General features: G+C 44.6%; 2 protein-coding genes and 1 pseudogene across 4 annotated transcripts in view; 2 read left to right on the top strand and 1 right to left on the bottom strand.

Annotated features, from left to right (window-relative positions):
* Positions 1-10,470, bottom strand: part of cux1b (cut-like homeobox 1b) — a 79,385-nt gene extending 68,915 nt beyond the window's left edge. For both annotated transcript variants that reach the window (XM_083636891.1, XM_083636890.1), the window contains exon 1: positions 10,370-10,470. In XM_083636891.1, the coding sequence (XP_083493017.1) occupies positions 10,370-10,432 (63 nt within the window). In that variant the 5' untranslated portion in view covers positions 10,433-10,470. The remainder of the gene's footprint in view (positions 1-10,369) is intronic.
* A 7,405-nt stretch (positions 10,471-17,875) lies between these two features.
* LOC310776737 (alpha-(1,3)-fucosyltransferase 4-like) lies at positions 17,876-19,317 on the top strand. The gene has a single exon (XM_083636902.1). It carries the CDS (start codon positions 17,931-17,933, stop codon positions 18,984-18,986), a length of 1,056 nt encoding a protein of 351 aa, XP_083493028.1. The 5' UTR covers positions 17,876-17,930; the 3' UTR covers positions 18,987-19,317.
* A 2,532-nt stretch (positions 19,318-21,849) lies between these two features.
* LOC310776564 (myosin regulatory light chain 2B, cardiac muscle isoform-like) lies at positions 21,850-26,715 on the top strand (annotated as a pseudogene). The gene is made up of 7 exons: positions 21,850-21,864; positions 21,969-22,032; positions 22,259-22,332; positions 23,581-23,685; positions 24,227-24,307; positions 24,560-24,608; positions 26,579-26,715. The product of its transcript is annotated as a myosin regulatory light chain 2B, cardiac muscle isoform-like (transcript).
* The last annotated feature ends 697 nt before the right edge of the window (positions 26,716-27,412 follow it).

Here is a 27,412-nt window from a genome sequence, read left to right on the forward strand (position 1 = left end):
TCCGAGCAGCCAACTGCAAGTCATTTCCCCCTTTGCAACCAAAATAAATATCTAGGCAGTGGAAAATTGCCTGGGCTAATTGAGAGAGAGAGCCATTTTCTCATTGGGAGTCTCTCCGTAGTCCACACACACACACACACACACACACACACACACAACAACAAGTTCAAGTTCAAGGCAGCGAGACCGAGACCAGGAAGACAGATGGCAAAGTCATCATCCGTTAGCTGCAGAGGTTAGGCCCGTCAGACAGCCCAGGTCACACTGCGGCCTGCAGGGGTCGCACCCCCTCTGACCCCTGGCCCCGGTCCCGCAGCTGCTCGGGGTCAAAGTTCAGGGAGAGGTTAAGGTACCGTCTGAGGACGTCCAATGCAATTAACAGATACAGAATTGTGCCATTTAGTGTAGAATTTCCCGTGTATCGCGATAAATAGCCGTTGGCCGGTCCTAAGTATTTTGATCTTGCGTAAGTTGCGTTAGGCAAAGCTTATGCACTAATATTAGGAGGATGTTGGACGTTAAAACGATTTAATCTGATGCCCCGCTGTCATTTGCATTGGCATGACTCGCATAGCAATGAGTTTGGCTCAGCCGTTTAGATTAGCAAGGCTCTAAGACGAGTAGCCATTTCCCCCCAGTGATTATAGCTCCCCATAACAACTGGAAGACACGTAGGCAGTGCCTGCAAAGTTCCTCCCATTGTCACGTTGTAGATTAGCTGCTAACGGTGATCTTGGCCTAACTTAAAACTAAACCAATGTATTTCTGTAGTGTTAACACAAAAGACTTCCATCCAACACACACACACACACACACACACATCTCTCTCTCTCCCACACAAACACACACACGTCTCTCACACAGTACACACACACACGCACACCTGTGAATACAGGGTCGTTGAATCATCATAATCAGTGGTAGTTTTGTGCTGAGCCCAGGCAGCAGAGCAGTCTGTGTTATTTTTAGAGGCCTGACACAGAAGCAGGACGTCCATTACTCTGTGAGCTGGCAGTTAGGACCATCACAGCTCGAGCTGCTTTTTAACTATCAGAATGAGCTCAGAATAAACACGGTGAAGGTGTGGAGACGCTCATACAGACTAACCTTAGCCAAGATCCAGACCCAGCCATTACAACTCCATGACTTTACATTAGACTCCTCGTGAAAACACTGAACCCACAGCACTACTGGACAGGACATTACTGACTGGACATTACTGAGTGGATAAAGATCAGACAATAGACGCTTGTTTTAACTGCCTGGAACTGCCTTGATGTTTTCGGTGATGTCCTGTACTAGCAAACACTGCAACAGGAAGTGAGCCGGAGTTCAGTTTAGAATGTTTTTGTTGTCAAGTTAAAACCGCCTATAGATATAACTCTTTAGTAGGGATGGAACAATGATATGACATTTCCCAGTACGGTACTGTAGCGGTATACCTTAGTTAAAACAACTGTGTGTACTGATATTAGCTTGTCATTAAACCAGCCTCCAGCGTTTGGCTTTTCCTCTTACTACTGTGACTATGAACACTTGATGTGCAAGAGGCAATTAGCAGTGTTTTCTGTTTATTTTGTGGAAAACTGGAACTACATTTGACTGATATTGTGAGCAGTGTAGGAAATTAAAAACATATTTGGGGGGCAACTCTTGCCCCAACTGTCTAAAAACTGGGAGCATTTACAAAAGTTTGTGGGCAGCGTAAAAAATAGTAATGAGTGCATAAAGCATAGTGTGAACAACAGCGCTGTTTGAGTGTGTTCTTTCTCATCTTCTCCTAGCATGGAAATTAAATGAATTCAGTGAAAATAAAATGATCAACATCCCCTGGATCATGGTTTTTTTAGGGGCATTCTGAGATTTCTTGATTGTGAGTCAGAAGGACACATTTGTCACAAACTGCTTTTTGACAAGTAATTTCATCAGACTATTTACTAAATTCAGGAGGATTTGTGAAAGTCTGCTCCCCAGTCATTTTCCAAAAAGTTAAGTGAGGGGATTTACAAGGTGATGTAAGGAAACTGCTAGCCTGTGCATTATTTTCAGGGAACTCTTGATTTTGGGAGAGGGGGGGTTCATGCAGTTGCAAATCACAAACTCCTGGATGGACTGATTATGAGAAGAAGGCAAGTGGAAAAAGCAGAGACTAACAGAAATTAGAGTAAGGTCGTCAAAAGTATATTGATATTCATATTTAGCACACAAGGCCGATTCCGATCGCTAGCGGATCGATCGGAGCATCCCTAGCGACTACTGGTTTCCCCCTCCCTAATTGGTTGGTATCTTTTGCTTCAACAAGCTCAAAGTGTTCTGATAGGCTGACGGCTAGAGCAGGGTTAGTAATCTGCTGTTTAAGTGCAGCGTTTTCTAATGAGTTTTATCAGGCCGCGGCTGGCCCAGATTATGGAGACGCGTGCGTCTGTGCGTCCATCTGTCTCTCTTCGTTTATTTTTATGCCTCTTGAAGTGTTGTCCCCACTTGGTATTGAAAATGGTATCGAGTATCGATATTTTCCCGGGTATCGGTATCAAAAGGTAGAAATTATCATGACAACTCTAAATTGAAGAGAGAGAACCCACCCCGGGTTACAGGTTGAAAGCTCTTCCCATGTGATTGATGGTTCCGCTGAGCCCAAAAGGCCACCTATGCTCGTATTATATGGATCTAACAACTCAAGCCATGATTGGCATTGGAAATGACACAGTAGTGAGCTATTAGCAGATAGCAAGGCATATCATGATTCAATCCTGACACCGTCAAAGTGCACCAATATCATAATTCAATACCGAGACCATTAGCAGGCAGCGCACCAATATCATAATTCCATACTTGGACCATTAAGGCACACCGATAGGCCCTATTAGAATTCAATACCTGTGGTCAATGATCTAACAGGAGAGTGATACTGGAGTCATGTGTGCTGACATGGGATAAGGTCTGAGGAGAAGGATCCCCAGGCCTGATTTAGCCTGGACTTCTTGATAACAGTCAGATACACGGCACTAAATTTAGGGAGGGTCAAGAGGTTCACCAATAGCTAGGCTCCATCGCAGCCTAAAGGCCAGGGTACGCTTGGCAGGATGTACCACTACAGGACACGTTTGTGGGGGGGAAATTAAGCACGGACTGCGCAGTGTGCCGAACTCGTCAAATTCTCTGCCCACCACCTGCAGCGGGCGTCTGATCACCTGATAGGTCGATCACCACCACCTGTGATCACCTGATAGGTCGCGCTGCCTTATGGGAAAGCGTCTCCATTTCCTCTGACCAGTTCACTGCCTTAGTGCCTTTGTTGACATCTCCATGCGAACACCTTGTGGTCGACTCTTTCAAAAGTAGCCGTTTTTGCGGCTCGGCCTGCTGAGCTCGTCAGAGGATATCAACTGCAATTATTCACTGAAAACCTCACGCTTAATAGAACAATAGGCACTCTCGACATGACATGAAAAAACCGGGGCAACTTACAATTGACAATAGGCTGTATTGCATCGTGATCCTCAATAATTGTCCAGTCAGTCAGCCCAGCCCATGATGTCGTCACTATTGGAATACATAGCAGTCATATAATGGATGCTGCTGTCATTGAAGTGCTGTAGGTGAGAGGACTGGCTCCACACGGCCTGACACTTCACTCCCTCCCTTTCACTTCTTGTTGCTAGATGTTGGGTGGAAGTTTTGCCCGTGTTGTTAAATCACTGTTAAAGTATTTTAGATGTAGGGGTGGGCAATATTTAAAGAAAATCTCACAAGATTATCAGATATTATTACCACAATTCAAGTAGAGATGAAACGATATGAAATTCATATCACGATTAGTGACCAATATTATCACACTGACAGTATTGTTAAAATGTGCCGAAAATGTTCAAAAAGTACTAATACACTCGCAGAAATCATTTCACCCAGTTTTATATTGAAAACTCAGACCCAAAAAGGATCGATACGCTCACTGAAATCATTTCTCCAAGGCTGTGTCTCTGCATCTCGGAGACGGTTGCCAACTTTGGTTTGATGATGGACAGTATTTACAGTACCGTGTTTTTAAACGCGCACAGATATCGTAAGGAATTTGATCACGGTTATCATTAAAACCGGTTATTGTTTCGTCCCTAAATTCAAGTTGTGGAAGAGCAGTTTCAAAAAAAACATTTGTGCCCACACCCACAGCTGCCCTGTGCATCTTGTGATGTGTCACTGACTTGGCGCAATCTAGTGAAACCTTAATTTTTCGGCTGTTGTAATAGGAATCATTCTTTGCTAGGTTAACCATTACAGTGTCCGTTAGCCTAGCTCTTCAAAGCATTTATTTTCATAGTAATGCTTCTCTCAGGCTAACGTTGTCCAACGTCCAATGATACCTTCAAGTGCTGTTCGTAAGCTCCTGCTTCCAACTTTATAAGTCACACATACTGCTGCAGAAAGAAGAAGGATCCTATAACAAAATAGTATTTTTTCTGCCCAATACTTGGCCAATTCCCCCTGCTGTCCCGTTGCTCCAGTCCTTCTGCTGATCTGGGGGGGTCGCAACTTTTCACCTGACAGCGAGTAGTTTTCGCCGGCAGGGAGCGTGGGTGGGCATCACGCTATTCCCCCCAGTTCCCCTTCACCCCGAAAAGGCACCCCAAGCGTCCAGAGGAGCAACCAGGACTCATACCCCCACCCGCTTCCCGCCCACAGAGATGGCCAATTGTGTCTGTAGGAATGTCTGAACAAGCTGGATGTACCGCTGCCGGGAATTGAACTCGGGTCTCCGCAGTAGTAGGCGAGTGCTTTTTTTGTACGCCCACAAAATAGTATTTTGATGACTGTTGTTTTATTTGTAGACTGTCTCTTCTCTTTTTCTTTTTTTTTTTTCTTTTGAGTTTGAAATATCAAGTGGCAAAAGCAGCAGCAGCAGAATCATGGGCAGTGGTGGCCTAAAGGTTAGAGACGTGGGCTTGTGACTGGAAGGCCATCGGTTCAATCCCCTGGACCGGCAGGATAAATCTGGGTGGACAAAGTGGAAAAAGCAGTGCTCATTACCCCCACTGACTGAGGTGCCCTTGAGCAAGGCCCCCTTAACCCCAACCGCTCCAGTGGAGCTGCTCAGTGGCCAGCAGAACAGACTGCGGTTATACTGGGCAGCTTCCAGGTGTGAATGTGTGTGAATGTCATCAGGGCGCTGCTGAAAAAGAGAACACTGCTCTCAGCCTCTCAGTGAGACTCCCCTGAATAAAAAAAAAGGTTAGAAAATGAAGAGAAAATGTGCATCATAAAAGTGATGTTTTGATTAAGTTTTGATTATGATTGATTTGTTTATGCATTTAATTAATTTGTATTAAAAAAATATATTTCTAAACATTTCCATGAAAAAACCTATTCAAGTAAATAGGTTAGTAGCAAAGTTACGCAGTGACTGGATGAAAACTTTGGTGAAAGCAGTGAATACAAATGGCAACAGCAAAAGCTATGAATAGAAATCACACATGGACTGTTAGGCTCCTGTAATGTATCATCATGTCCATAATCTCCTCATGAAGGTATAGCGTGACAAATATTTTAACTGCAGAGGATCTAATATCATATTATCCCCCATCCCTATTCTAGAGTGAGTGAAATTATCTACGAGAAGAATTCTCTCTTGTTGTGAAATTACAAATTAGCTGTGACAGATTTTAATGTCGAAAATGTGACAGTGACCGTCACAAAAAGTAACCCTAATGACCTTCGTTGTAATGTCATTTGGCCCAATTTGTGACAATTTGCCTTACAAATTGGGCCAAATGACAGTTTCTCTGTGTACTCCGAAATCTGCTGGAGTGATAAATTACACATTTACAAGCAGCAGAAAAGGGAAATAATGAAATATTTGGTTGACAAAAGTTTGTTCCGTTAGCATAGAAATTAGACCTACACAATAACAGATAAACTGGTCATTACGACTATTTTGCTCAACAATATGACCAAGATTATTAATCAAAATGAGTAGTGTTCATGAAGCAAAATAAATGATTTCATTGCAATTCTTTCATCTATATCAACATCTGGATCACTCTTAACTCAATGTTACTTAATCTAGAACCATTATGAAATCAGTTTTATTTTTTCCAAATACTGTTTTTTCCATTTTAATTTGAACTTAGTGGTTATGAGGATCGATATATTTTTTTCATTTTTTGATGACTTTGCTCTCAGACAGCCTCTTCGACGTGTGAAATCCAAGTTGTGAGGTGACTTCAGGGTCCCAAGCGAGACCGACCTCACTCTCTCAAAACACCCAGATGGAAAACTGAATCATTTCTCTACTAAGTCTTCTAGGCCTATTTTACAATTACGATATCATTTGGGTTACTATAATAATTATGTCCACTTTTGATTTTGATAATTAGGCCGAATTTTATCGAATTCCAAAATATGGAAAATTCTGCAATATTCCATGTTTTTACAGTTGATTCCCTTTTTATTACCAAATTCCACCAAATTACATGATTCCGTCCATTTTGTGGAAATCATATGGCCCTTGTGGAAAGGAAACTGTATGGTGTGCAAGTTACCAGTTACTTCCATACGAGTTACTTTTTACTCCGATTACATAAGCGAACACGTTGCTGAGAAAGTCTATTTGCTAAGACTTTTTCTGCACAAAGCATAAAAAACTGCCAATGTTGCGGTTATCAATATCACTATTTTTAGACTTCTGTTAACCGCTTCACATCTTTTGTGCAAACATCATGTGACACTGGCCAACATTTCATTCCTTATCATAAAGATTGCAAGCATGCAAGATGTTAAAAAAAATGGTTTACAAGAAATCCAATTCCCAACTAGTACTTCAGATGAAGAGTGTGTACCTAGGTGTTGTGTTACATTCAGATAAAATAGGTCTAGCTCAAGAAAGACACTCCTCGAAGCGGAGGGAGGGGTGAAGAAACTGAGCCTGGAGTGGAGAGTGAGGTGCGGCTTAAAACCACTGGGGAGCCTCCTGCCCTCCGCTGAGTATTATCCAGTGATAAAGTAGCCTATATGGAGAGAGCAGTTTTTCTTCTTTCTGAGAGTTACACATAACGCTCAGCCTCAGCGAGTGTTCAGCCTTGAAGGAAACACTATAAGCTCTTAGAAAGTAGGATGACATAGCCGGGACCAAAGTAGACCGAGGACGGACCAAAGACCTGACATGCACTCGCCTCTCTCTCTGACTCACGCCGAGGCGCTCACCACCCACCGACACACAGTGAAACCTCAGTCCCGATGCCAGGTTTTGTCACTGGGCAGAGAACTGGTTGGCTACAGTAAGAAATCATGATGACGTGATGTGCCCCCTTCCTCTCTACACTCCCCCAGCCTGTGCAGCAACAGAGGGGTAAAAATATCCCGCCAGTGAGTTCAGACAACCAGCTCATAAATTAACACTCAAACTCCTGCAGACAACAGCGGGCCAGTCGCTGAGAGATTTAAACCACTCAGGTTGCCACTGACCGCAGCTCTGGGATCAGCTTACAAAATCGTTCCTAAATTTACCCATTAGGAGGTGGTGAGTAAGAACCAGCTCTAGATCCGTTTTCATTTCGGTCACTATTTAGCCGTCCACTAAAATAGTCGACTATTTTTCTAAATGGCTCTGGGGGCGCTTTGTTCCAGGAAACGTTATGAGGTGAGATGTAGGCTATTAGGGCCTAAATTGGAAATGGTGAATAACAGAAAGGTCTGTTTCCAATTTTACCAGCTTAACACACAAAAAAAATATAAAAGTCTGCTCGGCTCAGCTACTAGCTCGCATCTGATGAAGGCTTCCTTTTAATGACGCACAACCATCACTCTCAAATAGAAACACAACGTTCCAGCAACCTGCTTGACCGGGTCCAAACAAGAGGAACAACAACAACAACAGGAGAGAGTGATGAACCCTTCTAAAGAAACTCAACTCTAATGGATGGACAGGGATTATTACAGATGTTAAAACCTCCTCCCATGATCTGTAATTCACTGTCACCCATCATCTCTGAATCACTGATCCATTTTCCACGTGTGCCAGACCTTGCTAAAAGCATCGCTATTATTGCGCCCATTTGTGTTTGTGATGGTGGGAGAAAAAACCGGCCGAGATGAAGGCAAGTTTACAGCTCGCTGTACTGTTTCAAAGCACACTCTGTCCCATAACAACCATCCGGCTCGTTTCTTACAGAGCGAATGGGACCCACTGATCAAATAGCATTTTAATGAGCACCAGGGAGCCGGAGGAATAGACGCTATGTTGGCTTAAAGCTATTGACATCTAGGTTGGGTTAGATTCTCATCAGCAGATACAAAAAGAATCAGTCTTTCCACCACACTGCCTTTTTCCACCACGCAGAGCACAGATGTGAACAGGAGCACGTATACAGACATTGTCCATTTGGTCAGAAGAAAGTAGCAAACAAGAATGCAATTGGCTGACAAAGGATTGTGTGCAGACTGTGATCATATCATAGCCCCCCATTCTCCTCAGGAAACGGACGAGGGGGGAAAAAAATGCTTTCTCTGAAGGCTATCCTCTAGGAGCCGCTCAGTGGGAGGGAGAGTAAATAAGATGTCATCAATAATAGACAGTGAATGTTCTGAGCAGTGCTGCGCACACCAGCACACACACACACACATTCCCGCACACACACAGACAAGACACACACAGACAAGACACACACACGCAGACACACACACATAACAGCCCCGACTGATTCCTATCCTGCAGACAGGCCTGCCAACCGCCAGCCTTTTTGCACACGCTCAGATTCACTGTCCTGACTAATCGCTTGTGATAGGGGCCTTTGCCATAATTACCCAGGGCCTTATCACAAACTTATGTGATGCATTTTTCATGTCCGGGGCTGCTGGCAGTGCCTCCGCTGCTCTGGCAGTCAATCTATGAAAAAGACCGATCTCAGACAAATTTACACACACACACACACACACACACACCAGTTCAAACAGGGAGAGACGGGTGAGAGCAGGGTGAAGGGCCAGGGAGGAAAAATGGTGGGGGTGTGGGCAGGCGGAGGGAGGGAGGGAGGGTGAGAGGAAGATGGGGGCAGGAAGGGGGTGGGAGGGAGGAGATAGGGGGGGGGGGGGAGAAAAAGAGAGCAGTCTCCCATTTTTACATAATGCATGAATACGGGGGCACGAGTAGGAGGACCAAACAGGATCAAATAAATAGAGAAGTGAAGGCTTGATGATGTGGCATAAGTGCAACACAAAGGCGGCTGGAAATACTTGTTCAGTGTCCTTTGTCTACTGAGTCATAGGGGCATCATGACCTAAATAAAAGTTTAAACCACTAAGCTCATGTGACTCACAACACAACGTGTACATAATTGGGCTACCCTAATTAATACAATCTTATGTTAATGAGGACAGTAACTAGGCCTAGTAAATATTCAGAAATTGTGACTTAAAATTCAGCGTGCACGTTAAATGCCACGGCGACACACAACAGACCCATTGTCTGCATTTCTGTAATAGGTCAAACGGGCTCTAATATACACAACACACAGACTATACATTATATTCACACGCTGAATAGGCCTGTACTGAGGGATCTCCTGCGCGCACACGCCTAGATTAGTGACGTGCATGAGACTGGGACATTTCTGGAGTTCTTCATCAACAACAAGAAGGTCGTGCTTTTTTCTCTCCGTTTAAATGCTTCGTGTCAGCGAGGACTGTCCCGTTCACTTCCATAGACGTGGCAATGTCTGTAAAAAACCTTCGCTATAATTGAGCAGCGCGTAGCTTGCCATCAGGGGAAAGCAAAAAAAAAAAGCCGTCTGTGTTGATCAACCATGATCGCGGTGACGTCTTAAATATAAACAGTTTAAACCCCGTTAGCCGACAAGGTGGCTAATGTTTTCATTCGTAGCCACTAAAACTTGCCGATTTGACAGTTAAAGCGAAAAACACAAGCGAAGCTGTGTGTCTGTGCTGCCCGTCTGAACGGCTGGTGTCACCACAGCGCCACCGTAATGAGTCGCACTTATTTTCCCCCAAATTACCCAACCTTACAGCGGCTAAGCGTCGGGCTAACTGGCTACTTGCTTCTGTAAAGTTGTAGAAACATGTAATAAACCGAAAGCGATCAAAAGCGTTGGCGAGAGACTGCGATTTGTTTGATTTCGGCGCATCCCCGCGGCATCGCCCCGGCTGCCCGGGTTGTAGTGTCCGATCGATGTGCATTGAACAAAGAGGATCAATTTCTGATCAGCGAGAGAGCCACTTTCATCAATGTGAGGAAGAGGTCTTGAATTCTCTCCCTAAAGAGCCACGGAATGGCCACCAAAACACAAAACATCCACTCCGAAACAGACGAGACCGCAGAACCGAATAGAGCGTAGAGGGTTTAAAGAGAGGGGCAACTGACCTGTAGTTGTTGTAAGTCAAAACGCTTCCAATATTGAAACATCGATCCTGCATTGGCCGCCATCTTGAGACATATTGAGACAGGAATGAGATGCTGATAGAGAGCGCGGGGGTTGGAGTTCAGTGGAGAGGACTAGGCGGGGCGGGAAACCCGGAACGGATCGGGTCGACGGTGCGCTCGGCGAGTGACCGGTGTGCGGACTGGAGTCAGACTACAGGAGTGTTGCCTTAATAACGCCAGAATAATTGCTTTAATAGCATTACGGCAACATTCGATATTACAGGTAGGTAACTGAAAAGGAAGTGTTTTACATCCTATTTCATTATGTTGAAATACTCGAGCTCACGTGAGTCCAAATTTGATCTTGTAGGGGGGGGGGGGTTTATCATTAAAACGGAGAGCAGAGATCAAGGGAAAATGATGCCAGGAATGTATTTGCAGCCCTTATGTTGTTATCACAAACAAAACACAAAATCAGGTCAGCATATTCAGGACCAATGGGATATTCCGTCTGATAGGTAGGCTATGTCTGCAAGATAGTTTGTCTCCCGTATACAGGCAATATAGCATAATAATAATTTTATTGATCGCATAATAATATATTTGTCAGCTCTGTGCTCCACTTAAATGCAGTCGATATTTTGGTATGACGTGATGTGTCAGATGCAGACACTTTACATAGACATACCTTGGGGCTTAGCGAACTGACGCCCCTTCTTGAACTACTTCGCACCTATTTTTACAGTCTGTGCTTCGCACCAGTCATCTATTCTAGTGCTTAGCTACTGTTATTATTACAACACGTTGATTTAATTTCTGATTTACAATGCTTTACATCTGACCTGCAGTTGTGTTATTGCATGCTGTCATACAATGTTGATTTGTATCGTCTTGTTTGTCTTCGTTTGGAACGACCCCACATAAAAGTTGAAAGTAATTTAAATTGATTTAAATATTAGGCCTGTTTCGAAGAAGAGCTCACTCCTGCTGTCCGTTCAAATCGTAAAAAAAACACTCAACTGTCGCCTATAAATAACAATTTGTGACGATCATATACCTATATATATATATATCTTATTGTTTATTTATTTTAGTGGGGGGGGGGCGTAGATAATAATATGTACAAACGCAGCATGTGTGCAGCAAAGCAGTGATGGCGAGGAGGAGCGAGGACCTGCTGAACTTGACCATTGAATAACTGGTAAAAGATGGAGTGGACTTTTACTTGGCACAGGGGGTGTGAAGGTATTTCCAAGCTCCATGAATGAATTCTGTCTTCGCTGTCTGTTTAATTCAACATGAATAGGATAAAGTGGCAGCATCAAAAGTATGTGCACTGGATAATCTCAATTAAATTGCAACAAAAATATAATTCTGATTCTAATTTATCAAACCAGATCCAGTCAGGCAGTTTTCCACAGTGGGAGGCATGCAGATGATGCAGTCTGGTGTTTTGGGGTGTCTGTGTGCATGTTGTTGTTTGTTGGGGTGACCTTGAGCAAAACGCTGGACCCCTCACTGCGTCCCTCATGGCTCACCGTGTCCTCTGACCCCTTTGGCTAGTGGACGTGTCTGGCAGGGATATGCAGAGAATTCCTAATTACACAGGATGGGGATAGAGTGCCCCAAATTCCTCTGTCAAACTGTAACGCCTCACCCACCTTAAAACGCATTATGCTTCAGCCTCCACTTGCCCAGCACAAGGGCGCACAGAGCCGAGCTGCACAACATTTATCAGGCCAATACACATTACACATTGTTTTCATTGTTTTCATTTTTAGCATTTTGTGGGTTCTGCAATTGAGTTGTGTGTGCGCGCGCGTGTGTGTGTGTGTGTGTGTGTGTGTGTGTGTGTGTGTGTGTGTGTGTGTGTGTGTGTGTGTGTGTGTGTGTGTGTGTGTGTGTGTGTGTGTATGTTTGTGTGTGTGTTACAAGGCCTGCCTGTCTGGAAAATCTTGGATTGCATTTGTTTTGTTTCTTTTTCTTTTTTCTCATGCTCAGAGCCCAGCCTTCCTATTAGCTCAGCCTTTAACACACACAAAAATAACAACGGGGTTCTATTGCTTTATTTCTCTCTCCAATCATTTCACTTATTTCACAGCCATTACACTTGAATTGTGTTGGCTAAAAATAAAAACAGAATTTGCCATAGATAATAACGCCTCTTTCATTGCATTTTTGCGAATACAAGGGTGGGTATTTTTGTGCTTCGAATTAGCTCAAATCTCGGCTCATTACTTGATTTGATTTGAAGTCGTTTCCTCGTATGAAATGGTGCACAGTGGTCAACTGATACGCTGCAGCCTAAACAACCTTGTCTTATTTTATACTCAACACATATTATCGTGAATTATAGCTGGCCTTTGGTTTGGCCATCACACACATCACATGCTTCTAATAAAATGTAGCCTATAACTACGTTCCTCAAATAGGAGGAGGGCCTGCTTCAAAGGAATTACAGTGAATGGCAGTGAAGAAAGATAGCAGCAGGGTCCACATGGCTGTCAGTGTCTATTATTGCCATATAAAAAATTATTGTCTTATATGTCTTATATCAAGAAGACTGATAAATCGACCTGCAATAATAATAATAATAAATGTTCTGCTGAAAATATGTTTTCTTTTCAGGCAAAATAAGGCTGCATATGAACCTCGCCTTTAATCCTTTCATCTGTTCCTTATTCAGCCATGTTCATCAGTGTCTGCTATGGGCTTGGCCTGCATTCAGCCATGTTCATCACTGTCTGCTGGGCTTGGCCTGCATGAGATGAGAGGAGATGATGACCTATCATTAAGGCAAACCAGAAATACAGGTCTGAGATAATACGCCCGCTCGCTCTGGCCTTCATGTTGCATTTGTATCTGTCTCTCACACAAAGGAGAGACGCATGACTAAAGCAACATGATCTATTGTTGTAATGTTAGCACAGCTCTGGGTAGAACAGAATTATTAATGTATAGAATGAGATTTTATTTTGCCAACCATATTTTATTGATCTTTTTCATTTTTGCTTCAAACTCTTTAATTTGGAGTTATGTTAAAGCACAGACTGTTCAGCCCTTACTGATGACCATGCGCCTTTTGTCCATCATCATTCATTCAAGTTATTTGGTGAGACTAAGATCCTCCATGAAGTCGTCGTTTGCTTGTAGACGTGTGGAAGGCATCGCACATATGAGATCATTTTGACTACATGTGAACAATTGTGATCTTAACGTGCAACGCCTTCTAAAAGTCTACCAGCAAACATTACAAATCTCTGGATTTCTCACTGTCAGTTCCTCTTTTCAAGCTCTCTGCATGTCAGTGTTCGGTGTATCTCCACACAAGGGCTTTAGCTGAAACAACACTGGGCTCTGGATGGCTTTGAAGCAGCAGGGCGTTCACAGCTAGAATAAGTCAGAACAAGTAAGAGTTATCAATCCACCTTCAAATTATCACATTTCTGCCACAGAGCTTCACGTCTGACTCGAGCGGGGTTTTCCCCCCCTGCACTCATCTTTCTATGGCTCCTCCACGGTGAAATTAGTGGGGAGAGAAAGCGTCTCAAATTGTTCTTGAGGGGACAGTGGAAGAAACATGTTAGAGCCTACAAATGTATCCTCTAAAAAGATGAATGAATGAGGTCATGTGCGTGTGGTTAACATTTAAATATAGAGAAATAAACACACGTTCTTTGTGTCGCTGCCAATATAAAACTATCTCTTACCCCCTTTATACCCCCGAAGAAGCTAGAGGCTACAAAACAATACAGCTTCTCTGTCCTTTAGCTCTCCCTTTGCCTCCCTGCGTTGCCTGTGCCTGTAAGGTGCTTTTAGCAGGCCTTGTGTGGCCGCCGCTTCGAGACGGATGTGTGGCCCTTGGGAGCCCGAAAGGCAGAGGGCAACACTGATCATGTCAGACGGACTGGGTGGAGGAGGGGGGGGGGGGTGGGGGTGCATAAGATCATCATCACCCGGCAGTGAAGTGAATCGCCGCAGTGGCACTTTCACACAACCTCTGACCTCCGGGGGCAACCTCCGAGGTCATGTTCAAGGTCAGGGGTCAGCGAGGGCCTCTGAGATCGGGGACCTCTCTGTCCCCCCTCCCCTAACTCTTTCTCTTCCATCTTCTCTCGCTCTCTGTTTTTCTTTCGTTCTCTTTTCCTCTCATCCTCTATTTCTCTGTTGCTCTCGCTCTGTCTGTGGCTGGGACCAATTGAGACATCCCATCCCCTGGGAGGGGACGTAAAAAAAAAATGTGGAAAAAGGAAAGCAAGAGAAAATCAATAGGAAAGATGAGTGAAGAGCTGGGGGTCCCTTCAAAAACTGTATGCTTCTCTCTGCGCTGGTATGATTCACACACACACACACACACACACACACACACAGACACACACACACACACACACACACACACACACACAGACACGCACGCATGCACACGCCACACACACACACACACACACACACACACACACACACACAAACAAGCCTTCTGACAAACAGGAAGGCAGCAGTAAACAACAGGCCTGACCAGTGACCACATAGAGAAAGATGTATGAGGCCCATGCTGTGTGCCAGTTTCCTGTGTATTGCACCAATAACACACTACCTTACAAGATGGCTGCCACGCTCCCCGTTAGATGACCTGACAATGGCTTTAATGCAAATGAAATTGCTTATTGTGCCCTATTTCAATTTGGGAGTTTCTCTCTCTCTCTCTCTCTCTCTCTCTCTCTCTCTCTCTCTCTCTCTCTCTCTCTCTCTCTCTCTCTCTCTCTCTCTCTCTCTCTCTCTCTCTCCTCTCTCTCTCTCTGTTTATGTGTTTATCTGTATATGTGTGTGAGTGTGGCTGGTTGCTGAGCTGATACAGATGGTGGATGGTTGAACTGAACCAGAGGAAGATGCACTATTGATCAGACCATGTGGAGGTCTGCCACATGGCTGAGTGACTTTGATGATGTTCTTTACTAACAAGAGAGAGAGCAAAGATACTGCAGAAGCCAAGATAAAAGCCCACAGCATTGTCCGTTCACTTTGTTGTGCTGAACCACAAGATACAAAATGTCACTAATCAGTAATCAGTCTGTCTTTACTAACAGTACATTTCTGACAGAAATAAGCACTTCTTTGTGTCAGTACAGAAGGAATAGATTAAAATGAACCAACAAAAAACATAAACAATGAACACATCACTATTGGTCATTTCCGGCCCCGGCCACCTCAACTATTTCTGAAAGAAAGACACAAACACAGAGAGACTCGTGTGTGTGTGTGTGTGTGTGTAATGTTGAGCCTCACCATGCAGGCCTCACAGTATCTCATGTGTGTGTGTAATGTTGAGCCTCACCATGCAGGCCTCACAGTATCTCATGTGTGTGTGTAATGTTGAGCCTCACCATGCAGGCCTCACAGTATCTCATGTGTGTGTGTAATGTTGAGCCTCACCATGCAGGCCTCACAGTATCTCATGTGTGTGTGTAATGTTGAGCCTCACCATGCAGGCCTCACAGTATCTCATGTGTGTGTGTGTAATGTTGAGCCTCACCATGCAGGCCTCACAGTATCTCATGTGTGTGTGTGTGTAATGTTGAGCCTCACCATGCAGGCCTCACAGTATCTCATGTGTGTGTGTGTAATGTTGAGCCTCACCATGCAGGCCTCACAGTATCCATAACCGACGACAGAAGAGATCGCCGTGTTCCTTTCCAACCAAGATAACCCCAGGCAGGACATTCAATGATTGGCTGAAAATAGAACTGTTCAGATGAAAGAGAGGATAAATAATGCAGAAAGAATACAAAACCTCTTATGGGGATAACTAGTCACACGCATACATACATGCAGGCATGCACATTACACACACACACACACACACACACACACACACACACACACACACACAAAGAGATTTCTCCTCCACAGTGAGGAAAGGAGAATTGATGTTACAGGAAGGAGGAGGACCCTACAGAGACGCACGTGCCTCCTGCTTCATCCCCTCCCACTCCTCCTTATCTGCCATTTCTCCCCTGCTCACACGCACACTTCATGACACACTGGGGGTCTGTGGGGACGAACACGTCGTGTGTGTGTTGTTCAGCCCACCAGAGCTCAGACACAACAGAACAGAGCAACATCTCCAACCGCCCATTTCTAATGATTATTTCATGAATTTGGATCCAGATTGATCTAGATAACGATGGCCTGCACAACTCATGCTTTACATAAAGTGGGTGTATCCGTCAACATGTGAGTGCATGGTGTTTATTCCTACATTTCTTTACAGTCCCCCTCCTCAGTGTGTGACTCATTTATCAAGGGTTCTGCTTAGGGGGGGGGGGGGGCTGCTGGAATGCAGGGTCATATCTAATAAATAAAACATGCCAGCCAAACCTTTTCAAAGACTTGCTGCTTAATTTTCATCGGGAAATGTTTATTCATCGGCTAAATTAGAAATGCAATATATGAGAGAAGTCCCAATGTCTGAGCAGGACACATTGCAGGACAGCTTTATGTTTGTGTAGGGAGACACCTAGTGGTCAGTGATCTGTGTCGCGTTTAGACGGGAGATCCATGGAGGTTTGGCGGCCACTTTGGGCCGCCCATACTGAACAACTTTAGTTGTACATTATGGTCAGTATTAGTTTATTAGGATCAGGGGCATACCATAACTATAGCTAACCGTAAATGGGAGATTATAGGCCGACACATATATATATAGGCTCCTGTGTTGTCTCATCATGATTTTGTCTTTGGCCTCCATCCAGAAGAATAGCATGTAAGTTATATCTTGCATTAACAAAGTAGCTTACCAAATGAAAAATGTGCCAGTTATCTGAAAATGGCATTATCCTATTAAATGTGCAGGCCGCCGCTGCACCCCTGGCCAAGGTGTTTACCCAGCCTAAAAGAGCCTATGAGGCCGACCAGCAGGCAGCAGGCCCCACAAAAGGCCCATTCACCGGTAACTGGAACCCAGAGCGACGCTGCCACGTCAAATGTTTGAGTTTACAGCACGGCCACTGTTTTTGTCCTCTTTTTTTATTTTTTGCCCCGGATTGGAGGCAGCATGAGATCACCGCCACCACGCAGCGCAGGTAGGCTGACCAACCAGAACAATGCGGGGGGAAACTAGGAACTAAACTTGGACTATTGTTGGCTGCCACTCTAACGTCACCTGTACGTTATCAGCACTGCTTCTTATCTTACCAGGAAGGACAAAGGCAAAGTAGGCTAGTCTCTTGCCTCAGGGTGTGCCAACAGGTTTCTCCCACCCACACGGCCGTGAGGGCCTGAAGGGACTGCATTTTCTCGTCTTTTTCCTGAACCTAAAAAGGTTTTCATTATTAGAAATGCAGCTATCTCTTGCTGGACACAGGAAACAAATCAGTTCTGATCATGAGGGGAATGTTTTGAACTGTTTTCAACTGAAGGGAGCAGAGGAGTGAAGGGGCAGCAGGCACCCATGGGAGTGGTGGCCCCGCAGAGAGCAGGAGGCCGCTCCTCCATCACGTCTCACAGAGCCGGCAGCAGCAGGAAGAAGTGCCATGCGACTGGTTTGAAAACGACATGCTCCTGGATGTGCGGGGCCACCGCTGGTTTTCTCTTTTTCCTGGCAGTTTGTCTTGTCTACCTACCGGACCCGCTCACCCAGCCTCTCTCCCCTACTGCTGCTGGGGTTAGCAGTGAGGTGACGCTCTTAATATGGACGCATCCGTTTGACCGATACCGCCAACTTCCGGATTGCGAGGCGCTCTATCAGATCAGCGGGTGCACGTTGACCGACGACTGGGGCGCCTACCCGCAGGCCGACGCCGTCATCATTCACCACCGCGAGATCGCCATCAACGTGAGCGAGCTACCACCGGAACCACGGCCACGGGCTCAGAAATGGATCTGGATGAACTTCGAGTCCCCCACGCACACACGTGGTCTGTGGCGCTTCGAGGGTGTTTTCAACCTCACCATGACCTACCGGCTGGACTCGGACATCTTCCTCCCTTATGGGCATTTGATCCCCGTCTCACACAGACTCCAGGGTGGCGACCACCACCGCCGCCATGCGCAGGCCCTCCGCGGGCCCTCGCCCTCACACCGCAGGACCCGCCTTGTGGCCTGGGTCATCAGCAACTGGTCCGAGTCTCAAGCCCGCGTGGCCTTCTACTATGAGCTCAGCGATTACGTCCAGGTGGATGTGTTTGGGCGTGCAGGCCGCCCGTTACCCGAAGACACCAACGGCAGCGTGGGCCGGCTGCTCAAGCGGTACCAGTTCTACCTGGCGCTGGAGAACTCCCAGCACACCGACTACATCACGGAGAAGCTGTGGAACGCCGTGCTGGCCGGGGCCGTACCCGTGGTGCTGGGCCCGTCCAGGGACAACTACGAGCGCTTCCTGCCCCCCGAGGCCTTCATCCACGTGGACGACTTCCCCACAGTCCGAGGGTTGGCACAGTACCTGCTGCTGCTGAGACGTAACCCGGCCCAGCTGCAGCGCCACCTGGACTGGAGGAGGAGTTACAGCGTCCACCGGCCCACCTTCTGGTCGGAACACTACTGCACAGCCTGTCGAGGGGTGAGGAACGCTAAAGGCAGGACTGATGTGGTCACAGACATCACAGGCTGGTTCCAGTCTTGAAGTCCTCTTACCTCTAACACTGGATGCAATGAAGGCAACACCAGTGTAGTGACAGATCACCAGTAATGTGTTTCAACTACATTTGCAAAGGAAAACAAACTACCTGCTCACCAACTATCGGAAAAAATCACCTGCTGCAGATTGAATTTCTCCATTATTTATTATGAACCATGATTGTTTGGGAAAAAGTGATTTAAGTAACTGTATTAGTTACTTACTGTATAAACAGCTTGTCACCATTTTGTTAAATCATCAATACCGTATACAGTATTTATATGCACGATGGTGAGTGCGCGAATGTGCGCGTGCACATACACGCCTGTTTTAAGTGTGAGCATTTTTGATTTAGGAAGGTGATAAAAAAAGACTTCCTCTAATAGGTTCACAAATACCTGCTGTCAAGTTTCTGTCTCTGTACAGATTTATCAGGCTGTAAAAAAAAAAGACAAAAAGGAGTGAGTACTACTATAGTGAATACTTTGCACTTAATCATGTTCATCTGTCCCTGTTGCACTGCCTGCTCTACTATCTACTATTAGCCTAACACCATACATGGGCAATGTTCACCCATAAAAAAAAAAAACGTTGTCCTAATAGCACTCCATGACTCATGTCTGTACATCAGAGACTATTCTCAGTCGGATGGGTCAAACTGAACAACCACAATGGTGTCCTCAGGCCAAAACCCCCATCTTAGTCCAACTCATAACAGAGACACCGTTTGAATAAAAGACAGCTGCACTAACATAAGCATGCTCCCATGTTTCCTTTATCGTTGTTTGACATCACAGTATGATTGTGCATGTTTCTTTGTGAGCTGCAGCTTAGAGCTGTGACAAGGCGAGAGAAAGAACTTAAAATGAGAGAGAGAGAGAGAGAGAGAGAGAGGGGGGGAGAGAGAGGGGTGCTTGTGTGCCTGTTTTCAAAGAAAGTTTTCAAAGGCGCTGCAGTGTAACTTGATAGGAGTCAAACGCTGTGATGCGGATCGTTCAAATTTACACCTCTGTGTTAGTGGCGTGACACAGAGTTAACACTTTGCCCCGTCAAATGGGACATTACCCCCGGCACAGAGGGATGAAATAGTGTTGATTCTCATTTGAGACGGTGCATCAACAGCTGCTGGAGCTTTCAAGTCTGCACCAACAATAATCCTATAATAATATAATAATCAGACGGCCTAAACGCACACAACCCATCAATCTCATCTATACAAGACAGCTGTCTTATAGCTATAGTTACTGTAATGATAGGACGGCACAGTGGATCAGTGGTTAGCACTGTGCCTCGCAGCAAGAAGGTCATGGGTTCGAAACCCGGTCTGTCCCAGCCAGGTCCTTTCAGTGTGGAGTTTGCATGTTCTCCCTGTGTTCGTGTGGGTTTCCTCCCACCATCAAAGACATGTATGTTAGGGTTAATACTCCTGTCAGCGCCTCTGACCAAGGCATGGGCAATCAAACTGGAGTTGGTCAGGACTGAGAGGAGTTGTGCCCTCACAGCTCACATAGCATTGTAAAGCCTAACAATGGAGACAAATCCAGCTGGGCTGGTCTGCTCAGTTGAACTTGAGGATGACCTAATTTAATAGGCCAAACAAAGCAATATCAAGTATACCAATAAGGGTCTATTTGTAGTGGCTCCTTCTCCTCTCAATGGCTAACATGTCCTTTGTTTAAAATAGGAAGAGCCTCCAAATGTCATGCATACCTTCCCACTGTCTGAAGCTTTCACTGCACGGCCTCCATTGTCTCTTCACACAACAGGTGCTGAACAGTTGGCCTGCTAGTATATAAAGGAGAGGCACTCCTCCTATTGTTTCTCCAGGTTTCAGCTGATCACAAAGAAGACTGCAAAGATCCACACAATGCTAGGAATCTGTGTCTTTGATACATTCTTGCCGAATTGTAAATGATCTTTTTCATAAGAACTCTGCATGCATTGCTCGCCACGTTAACGCAGTGTGTGTGTTCCATTGTGCAGCGTCATTGCTGCTGTCACTCTGCTCATCATGTAGGCTATAGTGATTATATGATGAGGCATTATTATCGCCAAGTCATGCAGAAACAATTAGAGTAAAATATAACAAAAAGTCAGTTATTATTATATAGCCTAATAGTAATTTGTAACAGATGAGGTCACACTTTCTTCCTTTGAATAATCAAATACTCACATTCTAATGGAGTAACTAACTCATTTTTATTTGATCACAGGCATGTCATATACAGAGGACTACATACTAATCATACATGCTACATTATGTATCATACTGTAGTGTACAATACATACCTACTATACACACACACACACACACACACACACACACACACACACACACACACACACACACACACACACACACACACACACACACACACACACACACACCTGTGAGGTGACAGGAGGCTACTAAGCACTGACCCACAGTGCTACCACTAAGTCACTATCCAGTCTACTAAGTTTCAGTGATAATTATGTGAAAAGGAGTTTGCATATATTGAATGTGTGGCTATAAGTTTATGTGGGTTGGGCTTAATGTTAGAAATTACCAATAGGATCAGGTCAGGGTTAGGTTAAAAAAATGGGGTCAGCATTAGGGTTTAGCTAAGGTCAGGGTTGGGGTTACAGAAGCACCAAATCGACATGCGATACTTTGTTGTAACTTGATAGTTTGTTGAGTATTAACACTGGACTATCCACATGAAGTGTTACTTCCAAAGATGGATGAGTGAATTGTAGACTAGACTAAGCAGCAACACTGTGACTTTGTGAATGATCAGCTGTTTGGAAAAAACCCTCAAACCATCCCCTAAGTGCCTTGATGTGGAAAGGTGGAGTTGTTTGATGTAGTGCTGACAGCGGTTGGTTCATGCCCCCTCAGACGGTCTGACTCAAGGGAACGAACGGCCATGGCTCTCCTCTCTCCTCCAACACGCCTGCTCTGTCACAGTCACCCAGACCGCCGTGGCTCTGCTCTCTCTGCTCCAGGCACCCAAAAAGGCCAAGAAGAAGGTGGGAGGAAGCTCCAACCTCTTCAGTATGTTTGAGCAGAGCTAGATCCAGCTCAAAGAGGTTAGACAACTGATGCTGAAAGTGTGTGTGTGTGTGTGTGTGTGTGTGTGTGTGTGTGTGTGTGTGTGTGTGTGTGTGTGTGTGTGTGTGTGTGTGTGTGTGCGTGCGTGCGTGCGTGCGTGTGTGTGTGTGCGTGCGTGCGTGTGTGTGCGCGTGCGCGCGCGCGTGTGTGTGTGTTGTATGCTTGTATTTCTGCCTTATTTCTGCATTCACCATCATGGACCAGAGGAGAGATGCTTGATTGATCAGAGTGACCTGAGGGACACCTTTGCTGCTCTAGGCAAGTAGGCTACTTCCTGGTATGATACAGTATAGCACACATCTGAATAGTAGGCTACTTCCTGGTATGATACAGTATAGCACACATCTGAATAGTAGGCTACTTCCTGGTATGATACAGTATAGCACACATCTGAATAGCTGTGATACTACATTTATGATTTAACTGTGAAAGAACATTGTGCATCCATACTCATTGGCACATTTCAACATGTTCTAATTAATTGGTTTTCAAACGGTTTTTTTTACGTCAAGGAGCCCTAAACTGACAAATTAGATGATGGACCCCCATTTGAGAAGAGTTTGTCCCAGGGACTGTCCTAATCTCCTCGCCCTGGCTTACAGGCCTAAATAATGACCCTTTTTGCTGGGAACCCCCTGGACTCGACTGGTTCAACAACGGGAAACATTTTGGATCCATAAACTGAAAACATTACACCCTCATGGCATGAATCTGGACTTTGACATTAGACCATTTTTATCATTTTAAATTATAAAAATAAACATTCTTATGCAGTAGCCTACATCATCAAGTAGGAAATACTTATATGAACATTTTTCATACAAGTATTTCCTACTTGAGGATGTACTGCATAAGAATTGCACCTGTTTTACATAGCGCTCTTATTTATCTGCACCTGTGATTTTATATGATTTTACTGTGTATCGTTTATCCTTTTAGTGTTTCATTGCTTTATATGCCACAATCTTATTCTTGATTTTAATTGCTTTAACTTGTTTCAATTGTGATTACACTGTAATCAGGGCGTCCTTGAAAAAGAGAGCGTGCTCTCAATGGTCCTCCCTGGATAAATAAAGGTTAAATAAAAAAATATAATATTTCTATATGACTTAATAACCTTTCTTAATAGTTGTATGTTTATGAGCATGATGCAATTTACTATTGTTGTTTATATTTTTTTCTATGTATATTTTCCAGGTTTGCGACAGGTTCTGAGGTAGCCTAATCCCTATTGGAGGACAGCCCTTATTTGTCTATATGGGTCTGTCTCCTACATGCTGTATGCTGGAGGAAGCCTTCTAATTGAAAGTGTCAGTTCTGTATGTTTACCTCCATTTTCTATACAGTATATATTTGTATATTCTCTGCCATGTCTTGTCACTATTTGCTGCTGCAATAATCCAATTTCCCCACAGGGATCATTAAAGTTTCATCTTATCTTAGCATCAATATGTAAATGACATGCTTGGTGTGGCTGGTGAAAGTGTATGATGTGTTTCCTGGCAGGCCGCCTGGATGTTGGTAATGACCAGCTGGATGAGATGCTGAAGTGCTCTTCAGACCCCGTCAACTTCACTGTCTTCCTCACCATGTTCAGAGAAAACCTCAAAGGTCAGTCATCACCGGGCTTATAATGCAAAATTGCATAGTTTTTTTAATTTATATTTTATTTCCAATTTGGAGTTAAAGTTGTTTAATTTCAGTTTATCTCTATTTCTCATAGATGACATTAACGTTTTGTTCTAATGTGAGTTAAGTATTTTGACTTTCATGCATCAGGGATTCATCTTCATGTGTCCTTGTTGAAAAGGAAGGCCAAGTACACGATGGAGAATAAATATAGAGGCATTTTATCATATGTATCATAGCCTATATCGTATGTTAGTAGTCCATTTTTCCATAGTTTTCTCCTATAATCCACTCTTGAATTGTCTTTGCCTGGAAGACGTCAACTAAAGTTAATATTAAAATATTTAATCTAATTTGGTATTGGAGGCAGTGATTAAGTTAAATACCTTTTTTTTTTTACACAAAATTTGTATTGATTTAGGCTACTTAAGTTTACTAAAATGTTTCATCATGCTTTGAGTCTTTAGTTTGAGTAAATAACCTGTGCAGCGTAGGCTACTCCCGATGTTCTGCAGTTTGTCAGGAACGGACCCTGAGGAGACCATCCTCAATGCATTCAAGGTGTTCGACCCCCAGCAGGAGGGGGGACGCTGAAGGGGCAGGAGTGAGTGTGACTTCCTCTGTAATCTGCAGTCTGTAAATAGTCATGGCAGACATGCCCATGTGGCTTTGTTGTGCCTCTTAAGGGATTAATGGCAGAGATAACTAAAAGTGTAATGTAAAATGTAATAAAACAATAGAGTTTCAGGATTCAGTTAATCCTTACCTTGGTTCGCGAACCAGAGAACACATTTAATTTTAGGTCAAAGAAACGGGAACAGTCATTCTTCTTCTCTCTGGTTTCTCTCTCCTGTAGGATGAAATATCACCTGGTGTCACAAGCTGACAAGTTTACAGAGGCTGAGGTGAGTTGTTGCTTGGCAACAAGGTGAGGTATGGGGACGTATCAATATGAGATAGTGTGATTCAAAGGTATCGGGCCGCGGCGATAGTGTTGAACAACCTGAAGGGGAACGTTGACGGATACGCCGGCGTCTGAGGCAATTTCATTTGATTTAAACCATCTTAACTAGCAGCTACGGCTTATTACAAAGATCTAGGGATGCACGATATATCGGCAATCATATCGGTATCGGCCGATGTTAGTCATTTTTTAACATATCGGTCATATCGGTATCGGTCAGATGTTGCAATGTTAATATCGGTTATCATTATCAGCCAAATTCTTCACATTGATATGAAATAATGCAGTAAATCTATGATTTATGGGCTTTTCCAAAGGCTTTGCAAATAAAGAAATGCATAACTTTTTCAAATTCAGTGTTAACATGTGTTTTTCAGTATGTATGTACAAAATGTGATGATCATAAAAATGTGGTTTTATACAGATCATATCGTCATCGGTAAATATCGGTTATCGGCCATAACAGCAATGTTAATATCGGTTATCGGCATCGGCCAAAATTTTCATATCGGTGCATCCCTACAAAGATCCTTCTCAGCCCCCTCTCATGCAGGCAGCAGGCCCCTTCACTTTGCCATTCATAACCTACAGGGCCTCTGGCTAGAGACACACAGTCATCTCATTTGTACAGCAACAGATGTTTCTCTTAAAAACATCCTGTGGATGGGGAGTGAAAAGTCTGTCTTTCATTCTCTCGGGGGATCAAAGAGACCAGTCTAATCACTATGAAATCTGTCACATTTGTACTGGTTTGGAGAGACAGATTGACTTACAGTAGGCCATGTTGTGTCTCTCACACTCCCTCTCTCCCTCACACACACACACAAACACGCGCGGCCTACTACTACACACATTTTACGAGGATGCTTTCATGTTCTGTACATCAAAAAGGCCCAAAGTGGGGGGAAAGGGGGGACAAGAAAATGAGTAACAACAAAACCTCCCCGACAAATAAACACAACGGTGTTCCCATGGCAGCCTGGTGTAAGAATCTTGACGGCTGGTTTCCCATGGCTGTGTCTCCCTGCCCCATAGACCTCCACTCTGTCTCACTGATGGCTCCTGTGATTGCAATCATCCATCTTACTGTCAAAGGGAAAAAAGGGCACGAAAGGGGAAATCACACACACCATCTCTCGCGCTCCCATGTGTCCAGCAAACAAGCACCCTGCTGCGAGCGGAGCCAACACAGGCCCCACAGGCCCTCTCCACCGGGGGTAGATAGGAGCGTGTGTGTGTGTGTGTGTGTGTGTGTGTGTGTGTGTGTGTGCGTGTGCGTGCGTGTGCTCGTGTTTGTGTGTGCTCGTGTCCTTGTGTGTGTGCCTGTGTTTCTGTATGATGTACAGAGAAGACACGTGTGGGTGTGTGTCTTGGGCTGTCTGTGCCATGCCCATTATACCGCATGATCAGTCAGTGAGTGTACACAGGGGAGCTGTGGACATGTCTGATCCTGCAGCTGATCAAAAGCACCAGAGACTTGTTCCCTTGTGGCCGTGCAAAGCAAGCGGGCCTCATATCAACATGTCTCTGTTCACTAGACAGGAAAAAGAAGAGGAGAAGACAGAGAGAGAGGGGGAGGAAGGGGGGAGGCGTCCCTCTCCCCAGAAAGGAAGAAACAGGCAGGCGCAGCACAGATGAAAGGATACACAGAGGCCAGTGAGAGATGTGACAATGATTCATAACCGCACTCATCTCTTGGTTCTGATGAGCTAATTGAATGGTAAAAGTGTATTTAACTGACGTGTGTGTGTGTGTGTGTGTGTGTGTGTGTGTGTGTGTGTGTGTGTGTGTGTGTGTGTGTGTGTGTGTGTGTGTGTGTGTGATCCCTCCACCAACCTGACGGTGAAGGGCCCGGGGTAAAAAGAGACCATTATGTAATAAAAGCCATGCCATGTTCTGTTTACCCTGCAGGTAAATGATATGTTTGCAAACTTCCCCCTGGATGTCGCTGTGGTAACCTTGACTACAAGAACCTGTGCTACGTGATGATCACCCACAGAGAGGACACACAGAGCAGGAGTGAGGGAGGAGAAGAAACAGAGGGATGAGGTGTGTGGACACACAGAGCAGGAGTGAGGGAGGAGAAGAAACAGAGGGATGAGGAAGATGAGGAAGAATGGCCGTGTAGCTCCTCCTGGCTGTAAATAGCTTCGCTGTCAAGTTGTGTTGTAGCTACAGTTGTATGTGGTAATATGATTCTAGAGCCCTGTTCAAAACCGGTTCCTATTAAGGCCCTGTCCAAATTCTCAACTGTTAATTTGCATCACTATATAGTCCACTATAAAATACCCACAATGCACTGCAATTTCTAGTGAACAGTGACTGTACCCTACAATTTCTCCCATATACCACAATGCAATGCTGTCGCGTTTACCGAAGGAGAAGTGTGAGGTACTGTGTCTGAAACTTGTTTGATCGTTCCCAAAATAGTTCACTATGATCAACACTACATGTGGAATAGTGAGTGAGTGAACCATTCCAAACACGGCTTATGTGTTAATGTGATTTTATGTGTTAAAGGGACAGTTCATCCCAAAATGATCTTCTACTACGTCCTCTACTCGCCGTCATGCCAGTTGAAATGCAGGTGAATTTTGTGCATAGCCTATAACACAGGGAGTCTGCCAGCACAACTCAAGAGAGAACCAGTCACTATTGACTTCAGTAGGGTACAACTGAAGTCAATGGTGACTGGTTTTCTCTTGGCTATTAACAAAATTCCCTGGACAAAATTCACCTGTGTTT

This window comes from Poromitra crassiceps, assembly GCF_964638095.1.
Source record: "Poromitra crassiceps genome assembly, chromosome: 5".
Classification (NCBI taxonomy): Eukaryota; Metazoa; Chordata; class Actinopteri; order Beryciformes; family Melamphaidae; genus Poromitra; species Poromitra crassiceps.